The sequence below is a fragment of the Dunckerocampus dactyliophorus genome, chromosome 16 (assembly GCF_027744805.1).
Source record: "Dunckerocampus dactyliophorus isolate RoL2022-P2 chromosome 16, RoL_Ddac_1.1, whole genome shotgun sequence".
In the NCBI taxonomy this organism is placed as follows: domain Eukaryota; kingdom Metazoa; phylum Chordata; class Actinopteri; order Syngnathiformes; family Syngnathidae; genus Dunckerocampus; species Dunckerocampus dactyliophorus.
Genome location: NC_072834.1, coordinates 25,069,158 through 25,082,972, shown reverse-complemented (window position 1 = coordinate 25,082,972; position 13,815 = coordinate 25,069,158). Strand labels below are relative to the sequence as shown.

Here is a 13,815-nt window from a genome sequence, read left to right as displayed (position 1 = left end):
AGCTTCATTGGAGACTCTAAATGGTCCATAGGTATGAATGTGAGTGTTTGTCTATATGTGCCCTGCCATTGGCTGGACACCAGTCCAGGCTGTACCCCGCCTGTTGCCTGAAGTCATCTGGGATAGGCTCCAGCATGCCCCCGCGACCCTAATGAGGAGAAGCGGCATAGAAAATGGATGGATGGATGTTATTATTATTAAGCATGAAACATGTTTTATTTTTGAGCACTTACTGTTATAATTTACTTTTTTACCTTGGAATTAACCTGTGGGCTAATGGCCCAGCGGTGCTTACCTCACTCCTGGCTTTGCTTTCATCTACGTCACGTGGTGGACGTTTCCTCACGTCTGAGCAGCATGGGGCGAGGGTATCCCGCCTGTAGCGGGCGCCCAGCAGCCACACATATCCCGGCTTGATGAGCAAATGAGCTGAACATGAACACTTAGGATATTTTTTTCTTTCCCCTCATTCTTGGCGCCCCTTAGAAAATGCCACCCTGGGGAATTGCCCACGTGACCCATAGCGACCGATTACTTCACTGGACTCTTACCTCAATACACAACGAATTAAGAACAAATATGATAACGTATTATTTGTTATTGCATTTTGTATATTTTTCTTCCAGTATTTTGTGGTGATCTAGTTGGTTTTCCCCCACTATTGTTTTTACTTGCAACGGAACGTTCAGGGCTACATTTTGGAGCGAATGGATGAGTGTTTGCAGTTTCTGCCGCTGGATGGTGGTGTTGTTCCTTCTATTATTTTACTGACGTTCAGCAACGTGTTTAGAGCAACACTTGATTTCATCCATTCATTTTCTATACCGCGTCTCCTCACTTGATTTCATCTAAGTTTTATTTGAAATCACGCAGAATTGCTTTTACTTTGTCTTGAAAGCCACGAACAGAGATTCATAATATGGCTATAATACTGCTATACTATATAATATGCTTACGGCCCCACATTGACCAGGGGCGACCCTGCGCATACACTTAGGACACCATTGGGATATGTTCCCACTTGTGTTGCCAGCTATTTAGACAATAATGGATGGGGCGTATGTCGTCACTTTTAGTAGATACTGAATAGATGTACATGCATGTGCCCTGCTGTTTCATTCCCAACCATAAGGACTCCGCTGAGAAAAATGTCCGTCGACAGGTTTAAAAAATATATTTTACCATTTTGTTTAATTTTCCCTTGTATAAAAGGGGACCCTGCACTAAAATGTGTTGGAGACGTGGCAGCGCCTCCGGTTATATGATTTGAGTCCAACACCAACCCCACCCGAGATTTGTAAATCACCACTAGCCTTATATTGCTGTCAAATGTCCTTTGATTTTGTGCCAGATCTTTCAAACACCTTTGAGAGCATCTGCTTTGCAACGCTGCACAAAGACTAAATGTGTAATATAGTAAACGGTGACCATTTTTAGACGTTGAATGCTGACGTTTACAGTCTGCAAATAGCTTCCGTTTGGCTCTGGCAGTGATTGGACTGCTCCGCGCTTTCCCCGGCGAGCTAACATAGCGCTCGAACAAGTCCCACAATTTGTACTGTTCAATGGAGGAACAGCCCAAAGATCGGGCACGGGACAGTCTAAACCAGCAACGCGGAGACGACACGAGCCCTTCTCGGCCGACAGCTTGCCTAAAACATGATAACAGCCACTTCAAGCGCCAGCATCAGGAAGCGAACGCGAAGAAAACAGGTTGGGCCATCCGGAAAAGTTAGCTATCACTTGCTAGCCTTAGCTAATGTCAACTAGCCACACTCGCTAATGCTAACCAGTGCAATTTGGGACTAAGCCTACTTGCTAGCTCGTAATTCAAGTTTTTCGTGTGTTTTCCGGCTGGATTTAGGTGGCGCCCCACACGACAAGTTGCATATCGATTAAAAACCATAATTGGCCACAGTCTCAGAGGCACTTAAGTTTGATACATAGCTCGAAGCTGAGCTGACATTGCGTGACAGTTGTGGCTGGTGGTGGTTTGACATGTCGGGAATTGACCTTGCGCGCCGGTCTCTACGCCCACTGTGTTTCTACTACATGGAATCACTGGGGCCCTTGGAGTCACTACAAGTTGCAATCGTGGCCATAGATTTGCTCGTTTCAGAACGCTCTTGTCCCGTTTGGGAATAGCAGCCGGCTTCGCTGGAATGTTCTGAGCTGCCATTTCCTGTCGGCCATGTTGGAACGTAACTGAGAGCTAATGCTATAGTTAGCCGGTTAGTTAAGTTTTGATTTACCACAATGGCGCCCTCCACTGTGGCATGTACATGAACACGAATCGTCTTGTCCAGCTTGGTGCCGCCAGGTGACCAGGTAATGATATAATGTGCGTTTTGGAGCACGGATGTGTGGACTCGTAGCTCGTTGACGTTGCTAATGCTAGCCAGCATTGACAGGCCTGTTGCATGTTGTATCGCCGCTGCAAAACGCTCAACTACTTAACGAGTTTTAACTTTAAAAAATGCAGCTTTGGACAGCGAAAATGACACTAAACGTCACTATATCATTTCGTATAATGTCAACACTCTAGTCTCTGTGCGTGAGCAGGGCGAGGTTGTGTGATAGTTTCCGTTGGACTTTGAATGGGAAGTCCCACGTTGGCACAGCAGGTCAACGGACACACCTTTTATGGGTTCATTGTTCACGCTCATTAGCCATCGGGCAACTACAGGCGCTAATCATTTGTATTTTTTCCTCCCAATTACATCCTTGGAGGTGTCAACTTGCATTTTTTGGTCACTTCACGTTTAAACCAGCGTTTCTCTCTTACAGTGTTAAGTCGTGCTTGTGAACTTTGACCTCAACTTGAGTTGCCAGGGAGGAACAGGAAGGTTTGCTTTGAAGGAGCAAAAGCTCTTTAATGGCTTTTATCCAGCTAAACATGGAAAGCTTTGACAGATAAATCAAGAGCTGCTTGCGGACGCTTCTACATTTATTCAGCAGTGTCTTGTTTGGTTTTAAAGGTAAGAATGACTGAGGTGAAATTCCAGCTGTGACCCATTTAGAGGAGGCAGGCATATTCAGAGTGACGACCGTAATCACGTTGTGACCTCAAGGTGAGGCATTTCTCATCCCTGCAGTTTAAATGGGATGAGGGGCTATTTATTCAAACAACATGGCCGTAACTTGTAATGTCTCCTTCTGTTCACATTGGCGTTTGATGTCACTTTAAAATGGTTTCTCCCTTGCAGGCAACAGAAAAATGAGCGTCGCCAAGGAGGAGAAGAGTACGCGTTCGCCAGATACTGTCGGCATGCCGCATCCTCTGAACAGCAATGGAAATAGACACACGAGTCATACAAACGTGAATAAGAATGCAATGCCGAAACCATGCACAGCGGTTCCCAAATCGAGCAGCAAAGGATTGGACTACAAAAAGGCCACAGACCTTCAAAATGACAGGAAGGCCGTGGACTTGAATCATCACGATGATCAGAAAGACTCTGTGTTGCTTCAAAATGGCATTGCGCACTGCGCCGTCATTATCAACGGCTACTCGAGCAAAGACACCGATGGCAGCGGCTCAGAAGGCGGGTATTCCACACCCAAGAAACGCAAGGCCAGATGTAACAACATGAAGAACACTGAGCAGAGTGACGCTGCGCCGGAGCCCTCAGCTTTTCATGTCGAAGCAACTGAGAAGGGAGGGACTTCTCGATTTGCTCGTAAAGCAGAGACTCAGTCGACGCCTAGACGGGTTGTGGCATCTGAGGCCTCGGTGGGGGAACCTCAGAGAAAGAACTCTGATGCGAAAGCAGGAGGTAAAAAGACTGAAGAACGGCACAAAGCCAAGGCTTCCTTGCCTTCAAAAGAGGACTCGTGGACTTTGTTCAAGCCCCCTCCAGTGTTTCCTGTGGACAATAGCAGTGCTAAAATTGTTCCCAAGATCAGTTATGCAAGTAAAGTCAAAGAGAACCTCAACAAAGTAGCTCAAAGTGGAGCAGAAACACTTCCTTTTCCCGTGAGACCCTCCCAGGTCCCCATGTCTGCTATGAAAACCATCACATCAGCGAGCTTTACCAATGGGCCTGTTTCTGCGAGTGGAAATGGCTGCCTGTCAGTGGGTACCTTTTTTGCTCCTGCTGCTGGCAGTGTTCCTGCTGCTGCGAGTGGCGAGAATGTAGCGTCTCCTTTGGAAAGTAACTGTAGCTCTACTAGCAGTCCCACGTCCCAGGGAGACGCGCATGAACTGAGAAAGTGTTCTCTCTTCATTTACCCTCTAAATATGCAACCCATGCTCCCCAGTGCTCGTCACCTCAATCCCCCCACTGCTCAGACAAATCAAAAATCCTTGGGAGAAATCTTCCAGAATCAGTGGGGGCTTTCCTTTATTAATGAGCCCAACATGTGGCCAGAAGCGGTGAGCAGGCCAGTGCCCACCGAGGACAACACAACTGTGGTGAGACCTCCAAGGGAGTGTCGGGCTGCTGAAGCCAACGCCGGCCAGCCATGTTTCTTCTTGGAGCCCGGCGCAGAGAAAAGGACTTGCAGCCCGTGCAACATGTTTACCGCTCGTTCTCCTCCACCTCCTCCTAGCGTCTCAGGTGAAGAGGAGGAGAACACGCTGCAGCCATGTGACACACAAAAGACTGTTGATGCTAAGAGTTCAGGTTCTGCTGTGTGTGCCCCTTGTAAGGACAATGGTGCTAAGCCTGCACAGGGCCAGATAACCACCGTGGTGTTTGGCTCCTCTAAAGATGTGGGCCGACGGCGCAGCTGGGGCTCCTTCGACGTCAAAGCTGCTGTCACTTATCACACTAAAGGTAACTTTACTCTTTCAGCCTCTAGTTACTTGTGTACATGTGAAGCTGTGGTTTGTGGTGAAATTAGCTGTGGCTAATCTCCCCAAAACACATGGCAGGTTTCGAGAGATTTTTATGCTTAATCGAAGCAGTAATCTCTGCATTAAATATGCTTCCTGACCAATACTTGCTGCACATTCACTCATGTTTTCTTTTCTTCGACAGAAATGGAATACATTTTCAGTTTGCAAAAACAACGTAAGTTGGATTTTTTTTAGCTTTTTATCCTTCCTGATCCGTTTTCATTTGACCAATATAGTGAAGTATTAGTTACAAAGTTGACAAATTGTCATTTGAGGCAATTTGTCGACATTTGCTTTTGAAAATATATACATACATACACATACACACACACACACTGCTCCAAAAAATTAAAGGAACACTTGGAAAACACATCAGATCTAAACTGGGGGAAAAATGATCTTGAATATCTTTCCTGATAATAAGTGGGTGATGTATTAGTAACAAAATGATGCCACATCATTTGATAGAAATGAAAATGATCACCCTATAGAGGGGGGAAATCAAAGACACCCCAAAAATGAAAGTGAAAAAATGATGCAGCAGACTGGTCCATTTAGCTAAAATGTCATTGTAGCAACTCAGAATGATTCTCAGTAGTTTGTGTGGCCCCCACGTGCTTGTACGCATGCCTGAGAACGTCGGGACATGCTCCTAATGAGACTACGGATGGTGTCCTGGGGGATCTCCTCCCAGATCTGGACCAGGGCATCACTGCGGTACCTGGACGCACGGAGGAGATTCCAGGAGACAGGTAGTTACTCCAGGAGAGCTGGAAAGGGCCGTAGGAGGTCCTTCAACCCTCAGCAGGATCGGTATCTGCTCCTTTGTGCAAGGAGGAACAGGATGAGCACTGCCAGAGCCCTACAAAATGACCTCCAGCAGGCCACTGTTGAATGTTTCTGACCAAACAATCAGAGACAGGCTCCATGAGGGTGGCCTGAGGGCCTGACATCCTGTAGTGGGCCCTGTGCTCACTGCCCAGCACCGTAGAGCTCCATTGGCATTTGCCATAGACCACCAGAATTGGCAACTACACCACTGGTGCCCTGTGCTCTTCACTGATGAGAGCAAGTTCAACCTGAGCACATGCGACAGACGTGAAAGGGTCTGGAGATGCCTTGGAGAACGTTATGCTGCCTGCAACATCATTCAGCATGACCGGTTTGGTGGTGGGTCAGTGATGGTCTGGGGAGGCATATCCCTGGAAGGACGCACGGACCTCTACAGGTTAGATAACGGCACCCTGACTGCTATTAGGTATCGGGATGAAATCCTTGGACCCATTGTCAGAACCTACGCTGGTGCAGTGGGACCTGGGTTCCTCCTGGTCCACGACAATGCCCGACCTCATGTGGCTAGTGTATGCAGGTAGTTCCTGGAGGATGAAGGAATTGATACCATTGACTGGCCCCCATGTTCACCTGACCTAAACCCAATAGAACACCTCTGGGACATTATGTTTAGGTCCATCCGGCACCGCCAGGTTGCTCCTCAGACTGTCCAGGAGCTCATTGATGCCCTGGTCCAGATCTGGGAGGAGATCCCCCAGGACACCATCCGTAGTCTCATTAGGAGCATGCCCCCACGTTGTCAGGCATGCGTACAAGCATGTGGGGGCCACACAAACAACTGAGAATCATTCTGAGTTGCTACAATGACATTTTAGCTAAATGGACCAGTCTGCTGCATCATTTTTTCACTTTCATTTTTGGGGTGTCTTTGATTTCCCCCCTCTATAGGGTGATCATTTTCATTTCTATTAAATTATGTGGCATCATTTTGTTACCAATACATCACCCACTTATTATCAGGAAACATATTCAAGATAATTTTCCCCCCAGTTTAGATCTGATGTGTTTTTCAAGTGTTCCTCTAATTTTTTTGAGCAGTATATATATTTGTGTATGTGTATGTATATGTGTATATACATGTATACGTGTATATACTGTATGTACAGTATGTATGCGCTGTCCAAAGAAAACAGTGTTATTGTGGTGAAAATCTTAAATTTTCACAATTCTAAGCTTCCTACTTCGTGGGAACAGTTTGTGGAAGACCGTTTGCTGTTCTGTTATGCTTTCCTTTGCTCCACACTGCACAAGGCCCACAGGTAGAAATGAGTTTGATGAGGAAGAAGAAAGACTTTTCTGTTTGAATGGGATTAGAAAGCTTTCCACACGTTGAACAATGCTGTAGTTGTCACCAGTGGAATCTGTTACCGCTGCAAAGAGGAGACTACCGTAAATCATGGTGTATAAACCGCACCCGTGTATTAACCGCACCCCCATTTTCAGGCTCACAGCGGGGGGAAAAAATCAAAAGTTTAGTTCATAAATGCTTGCCAACTCTTTCATCTCAAATCAACATGCGTAAAGGTACTAAGCAAGTTAAAAAAGAAGAAGGTTTAGCGGTGACGCGAGCGGTGATAGAGCGGCGTTCTGCGCATGCGGATCAGTTATCCATGTATTGTACATAACACAACGCTGCATTGCTTCAGCGTGAATTTGAATAAACTCCAACGTTGTATTTTACATCTACAATGTTTTAATGGAAGCTTAGGTTAGCTTCAGTGTATATAGAGATCGTTTCACTGTGTGAAAATAAAGACAGCAGCCGTCAGATAAGTTAGAAATTGCATACAAAAGCATTTTCAGCAACTGTACAGCAGAGGGCGCTAAAGTCAAAGCAACTGTCTGACCCAAAGACGGCTATTCCCAAATGGGCTTCTGATCAATTTCTCCCCATATTTATAGCCAAATTCTGGCCTAGCGGACCCAAATGTCCACGAACTTGCGTCTAGCGGCGCCAAACTTTGACTGGCGTTGTTGGAGCGGTGATGAACTTTGCCGTGGCGGAAAATTGGCTGCTCCTCACCGCTCGCTTTTGTGCAGCTCAAAACTTTCGGAGCGGTAGGGAGGGACCATCAGCGGTGGCCGAGCGAATACAGCGTTGCCTTAACAGGGGCCAACTTCTGTGAAACGGTGAACGGCTACGAACGGTGCTGAATTTTTTTCGCCGCTCCAGGAACGCTACAGCAAAGTTCAGGCGGTGTGACCGGGCTTGTAGTACGAGTGATCTTCCGCTGAAGCGTTGTAGAAGCGTTGTCTGATATTGTTTTTCAGTCCGAGTCTGGTCACAGACCTGTCATCGTGTATAAACCGCACCCTGATTTTTTGCTTCTTACCGGTGGAAAAAAGGTGCGGTTTATACACCGTGATTTACGGTATATTATTCCATTTTTACTGTTTTTGTATGGTGCAGTTCTCATCAAAGTGTAGCTTTGGTTGCCGTGCACTAGGGCTGGGCGATATGGACTACAAGTCATATCCCAATATATTTAGGTTGAATATCGATATACGATATATATCTCGATATTTTTTTTCACAAAGTCAAATGAGAATCATTCATGCGTTCAGTAAGCTGATAAGTTATTTTTGGTTGTTAACACTTTGGTGGTCTAGAAGAAGAAAAAGACCACCCTGTGGGAACATGTGAGCCATACTGCTCAACACTGGACTGTCGCGACCGTCGTTGACAACAAAGGTGGTCTACCTGGTGTTGTAAAGATGGCGAGAAGGTGGTCCATCAGCAACCTCTTCATGGCAAAAACAAAGCACGCTACTGTTGGCAAACTCAACCATCCGCACACACCGAGTCAGGACATATGTTAGGTCAAAGATGTTTGGGAATCACACAACTCTACGTAAAGAGTAACTGCCTGGCCGCTGACCCTCTGAAAGCGTTGAAATGATAACCTTTCTGAGATGCACAATAACTGCAGCATGTGCTTCCTGTCTCCTCCCTCTGCTGCAGATCCAAACAGAGTAGTGGTTTATGATGAGACCATGGACGGACCTGATCAGTGAGGTAGACGTGGACTGAACTGTGACTACGTCTCTTCTGGGTGCTGAGGTTATCTTCCTTGGGGATCATGCTCACCTGTTGGAGTGGAAGAAACTGAAAACACTTGCTAGTTAACCGCTTGGCAGTCATTGGCTTCTTGGAAGGCATTGGAAAAACATACTGATGCTACGAAGGAACGATAAATCGGGTGCCTATTCAACACGACAACCGGACCCATACACTCTTTGGGGGTCAGATGATACTCATGTGAGAAAGTGTTGTGGACCGCACATCCTTAGCCTTTATCCCGTTGGGATGTGACACACTTGCATTTCCTTTCAAATCATTTCCTTTCAAATGAGTTGTGCTTGAATGCACAGTGAACACACGTTGAATCGACACCTTTGAGTGGTGCAATTAAGTCCGACTGTGTACTTTCAGTGGAGGCCAGGATCTTGTCTTACATCTGCAGTGTAAATCACAACCCTGCTCTCGTGTTTCACCCGATGTGTGTTGTCTTCACCGAAATACAACCCAGGTGGTAACATCTCACTTTTCTGTCATTGTCCTTCAGCATCACGTGTTTAGGGTTCATATTGCTTATTTCTTTGTCTGTGTTTGCGTCAGCTCTCTTGACACCTTTTTTTTGGTTTTCGTGGAAATGACAGATGTCGCCACTGGCGGTGACACAGCAAGGCTTGCAATGGTGTCTTCTGCCCAACTGTGCTGAAATGTGAAGATAGTGTTTTTTTTTTTAACTGTGGCTAACATTGTTGGCGTCCACGTGAGTGTTCTAAGGTGATGTGTTCCGTTTGGAAGCCTAAAAATATAAGTCTAGGAAGTCCAAATTGTCATCACCTTCTCCAAATCAGTATTGGTTTAGTCCAGCAGCTGCGGTGTCTTTGCTCCGATATGGTTAATGTGTGGTATGTTAGCACTTTATGTAACCTAATTAATTGCTTTAGAGGTCTTTTAACATCCTTGAAAGAATGGCTGTGGGCTGTTACTCCTCACAACAAACACAATGATTCAATGGAACTCACTCAGGTAGTGTTGATGAAGCCATGGCTATGTTATACCTTCTCTTCATGTCCTTCAATTGGAATCTGACAAAACATCAAATAGATTTTAGCCAAAGGTGTGGTCATCACTCAAACCTCTTCCTCTTGAAAGTATGTGGTGTTTTTTTTAATGTAAGCTAGCCTGCAATCTGAGGGTTCACTTGCTCTTGATGTCTTCTTGATGAAGTATTCGTCATTGGGGTTTTTTTGGTTGTTTTTTTTTTTCCCCCCTGAGCGAGCATCCAATCTGGTTCCCAGCTCTCAAGTACACTTCTTGCTGCTAAGGCCTGATTAGGCCTCACTGCACGGGTGCCCCCCGCCCTTTTTTCTTTGTATAAGTCATACTTTAGTGTCTAATCTCTGTCGGCTTCCTGGTACAAATGCTTTGTTTTGGAATGCTTCCCTGTGAACACATGTATGGTTCTATATGGTAAGTGTGTGGGGGAGGGAATGAGCTTGACACAATCAGGTTCCCACTCTTAGTAAACGGATGAAAGCGGTATCGTTGGGCATCTTACAGCTTCTAAGAGCAAAAACGGGGTGTTGAGAGCAAGTGATGTTACTGTAGTCCCTTGTTCATGGTTTTTGTATTTAAAAAAAAAAAAAAAAAAAAAAAGGATTGGGACGCTTCTTAATTTTCCAAGCACTTAAGTAGAATATGCTTTGAAAGAGTATAGTTAGTAGCAGTTCAGCCTGCAAACCAAAAACAGGATTGTGTGTGTGTGTGTTGGAAAGTCAGGCCTGATCAAGTGGCGTCAAGTTCTCCACTTATCAGGATGTGCAATCACCTCGAGGATGCTGATGCAGGCTTCCATAGCAACAGAGATGACTTTAGCCTCTTTACTGGGAGTTTTTAGGGCGTAGCGAGACGCCCCAATTGTTCTAATATGCAAGTTCCACATATTTCATACCCCCACTGTTGTGTTAACGTTCAGGTGCCTGTGTGGAAAACAAATCTACTTTTACAGCAATTTTGATTGTTTCCAATCTGCTTCCGGCGTATATCCGTGCCATTTTCTTTTCTATTTTCTCCACGTCTTGCAATGCTCTTTGGAGCTCATTTCTTCTTTTGAGCGACACGAACGCAGCTGAAAGCAAATAGTATTTTCATTGTTTTGTAGAGTTAAAGAATTAGAAAGAAAACAACAACCATTACCGGCTTGTGTTGGGGGTTACATGCCAGCAAAAGCCCAAATCAGTCAGCAATGTTTCGGGCATGTTCCATTTGTCAAGTTCATGGCTAAAGTAGACCTCATTTTAACAAATGAATATTTGACCATGTTTTTGTTTTCCAGGTTTAAACTAACTTCTAACTTAGATGCACAAGTAGGATGGAATGAAAAGGAATAAATGCCTGTTTAGTTATTTTTCATGCCAAGTATGAGCTCTACTCCGAACCACTTAACGTATTGGAAACCCACTGCATCATGGATTAGGTTTTTGAAATGTATTGTCTGTACTTCAGAGGGTACGGTGTCCTACCATCATGCCCTCCTAAAGAAACAAGTCAACTGACACGAGCTGTTTCGTTGCCATTTCTTTAAAGCATGAAAAACCTGCAATTGCAAACAATGTTATAGTATTAAAAAAAAAAAAGTTCCAGTGTCACAATTTTAGTTTCCATTAAAATCTGACATTTATAAATAACCCGTCTTCATGTTTGTGAATGTGTGAGTGTGGAGGCACAGGTACAGGCCTGTGACTGCTTTTCCATAGCTAAGGACCAATGAGATGTTCTTTGAAAAAAAAGCTGCCATTCAGCGCATTGGTTGTGTTGGTGGAATTGTGCGTACGTTAGTCAACATTAGCAAAATATTTCGTGTGACGGCAGCGAGGCCTGATGAGACCATGTGTTCTTGGACACCTTCGACATCCTTCATTACGTCCATTGAGTGATGATCCAGTTGACCTTGGGTGCGACCTTGAGCCCATATTGTGACTAATGACTTAAAATCCCACACAAATGACCTTTTTATTTGATGAGGTTAGAACCAATCTGAATATTTTGCTATGAAGGCAGGGTCGTTCAAGCATTCCTTTTTTACGCACAAAAATAAGAATAGAAAAAATGTTGTGCAGTAAGACAAAAGGAAAGAAATGTGATCATTTTAATATTCAAATCATATACCATAAGTGTTCAAATAAGGTATTAGATGGTGCGGACTAAAAGTATATTGTTGCAGAATGATAGCATTCCTCCAGTATATGAATAGATGAGTGCTACCATACGTAATGTTATGTATGTCATGTCCTGTACAGTAACTAATAAAGCTTACTAGTATTTTTATCAACAGCTTTTGGCTTTAAGAACAAAAGTCGTGTGACAGCGTGCATCCCCCAAGGTCGTTTGGTTAATGCACATTTGCGTTTTCATGGACTCTTAACTGCTTTTTAATAAGCAATTATTAGTGAATGGAGAGGCCGTGCAGGCGCGGGCGAGAGAGTGCCCATCAATGTCACGTCAATTTGCATGGCGGGCTCCACATTAGTGCTGCATTCTGGGAGGCGGCCGCCACCTGAGTGCCACACACACACACACGACTCCATTACACAGCTGTGTCAAAAAGATGTTCCGGTCCCAATGAGGAGTGGGCATTACATGGCTGTGTGGGGAGATAATGTAGTGGTGCAGGTAGCGGCTGGTGCATTGAACCCTGCTCATTATGTGGGACTTCCTGCAATCATTCCTTTGCATTTTGGGGCTTATCATTTAGGATGGTTTAGGTTCTATAGAAATAGGTGTCATTTTCATCTGTACTGTAATTGCCAATTAAGTTTCTTAATTACCATGGATAAATGCTTCCAGTGTGTGTGTGTGTGGTGCATGATGAATCTGCACGTCCAGGTACTTCTCAGCTGTCTGACACGCCTCTTCAGCCCACCTCCATGCAGGCCACGGCTGCCTCACCATCCATTTTCACCCGGTTCATCACATGACCTGTACCATAAAACAAAGGTGTGTTTTTTGCTTGTATGAACATTTGCTGACCGTCTCTCGATGTTCAGCGTGAACATCTTAACGGCGCTTGGAATTAGAGCTCGATGGAGTGTAAAGGTCCAGCACTAATCCAGGGATGTCCAAAACGTTTCCAGCGAGGGCCACATAGTGAAAAAGAAAGGATGCAACACAAAGATATGATAACTTGTCTATTTCATGTCAGCTTTGTTGGAAAGCTGAAACATTGTTAATGTTTTTTTTTTTATTTGAATTGTTTTCACTTTTCCAAATGAATAATCTGTGTAAATGTTCTTTTCATACCATAATAATATGACATAATTCCGTATTCATAACTTTTTTCCTACCTCATTTTCCAATGATGACAACTTATATTTTGTTTGGTTTACTTTAAAAAACCAAAACATATATTTGTCTTTAATATTTATGTTACTAAAATGCCATTCTTTTTCCTCATAATATTCCAATTCAAATTGGGCCTTTTTTTCTCTTTAGAATTGGACTTTGTTCTCAGAAAATGAAAGCATTTTCCCCATTATTGCTGTTTCTTTCCAACTATTTAAACTTTCTTCTTGTAAATGTTCTTTTCGTAATTTCTAATGCCATCCCTGGGGTGGGCAAACGTTTTGACTCACGGGCTGCATTGTTGTCCGGGGGGCCAGACTATACTATATGTTTGCTACACGCACGCTAATGTAACTTTATAAGAGTCCAGCTGCAATTATTTGTCTTATTTTATCTGTGGAAGTGTCCAACAATCACATCAAATAACCAAATAGAATTTTACAGTCTTTTGCTGAATAAATGCACATGAATGAAGGATGTGTGATCCACAATATGAACGATATTCAAAGTTCCACCTGTTGGACTTCCCACACAGTGCGGCGGGTAGGTGAAGTTGTTTGTTGACTTGTTTTGTTTGGCACCACGGGTGAGGTAGTTGTCTGGACGGCTGCAAGTGAAGCTTAAAGCTCCTTAAACCATCAAAAGGTTGTCGCAAATCGACTCTGACTGCTTGCAAGTCGTGTTGCCAGTTTATATGCTAACAGTGTGAATTAAATAAACACTTGGCGGGCCAGGTGTGGACCCCGGGCCGTAGTTTGCCCATCACTGT

At 44.4% G+C, this 13,815-nt stretch overlaps 1 protein-coding gene across 4 annotated transcripts; it reads left to right on the top strand.

Moving 5' to 3' along the window:
• The first annotated feature begins 1,309 nt into the window (after positions 1-1,309).
• Positions 1,310-9,236, top strand: nufip2 (nuclear FMR1 interacting protein 2). Of its 4 annotated transcripts, none has more exons than XM_054754374.1 (5): positions 1,568-1,713; positions 2,979-3,071; positions 3,207-4,778; positions 4,983-5,015; positions 8,655-9,236. In XM_054754374.1, exons 3-5 carry the CDS (start codon positions 3,218-3,220, stop codon positions 8,705-8,707), a joined length of 1,647 nt encoding a protein of 548 aa, XP_054610349.1. In that variant the 5' UTR covers positions 1,568-1,713; positions 2,979-3,071; positions 3,207-3,217; the 3' UTR covers positions 8,708-9,236. The 4 variants fall into 4 exon arrangements, with proteins under 4 accessions (XP_054610348.1, XP_054610349.1, XP_054610350.1 ...); XM_054754375.1 differs by lacking the exon at positions 1,568-1,713 and adding an exon at positions 1,721-2,328; XM_054754373.1 differs by lacking the exon at positions 2,979-3,071 and having other exon boundaries at positions 1,310-1,713.
• Positions 9,237-13,815: the final 4,579 nt, after the last annotated feature.

What these genes read in the sequence shown, in the direction of transcription:
- nufip2 (XM_054754373.1), top strand. Translation starts at nt 1,566, where the DNA reads ATGGAGGAACAGCCCAAAGATCGGGCACGGGACAGTCTAAACCAGCAA. An exon ending in AGCGAACGCGAAGAAAACAG is followed by an intron (nt 1,714 to 3,206) that starts GTTGGGCCATCC and finishes TCTCCCTTGCAG; the next exon opens with GCAACAGAAAAATGAGCGTC. An exon ending in TTTCAGTTTGCAAAAACAAC is followed by an intron (nt 5,016 to 8,654) that starts GTAAGTTGGATT and finishes CCTCTGCTGCAG; the next exon opens with ATCCAAACAGAGTAGTGGTT.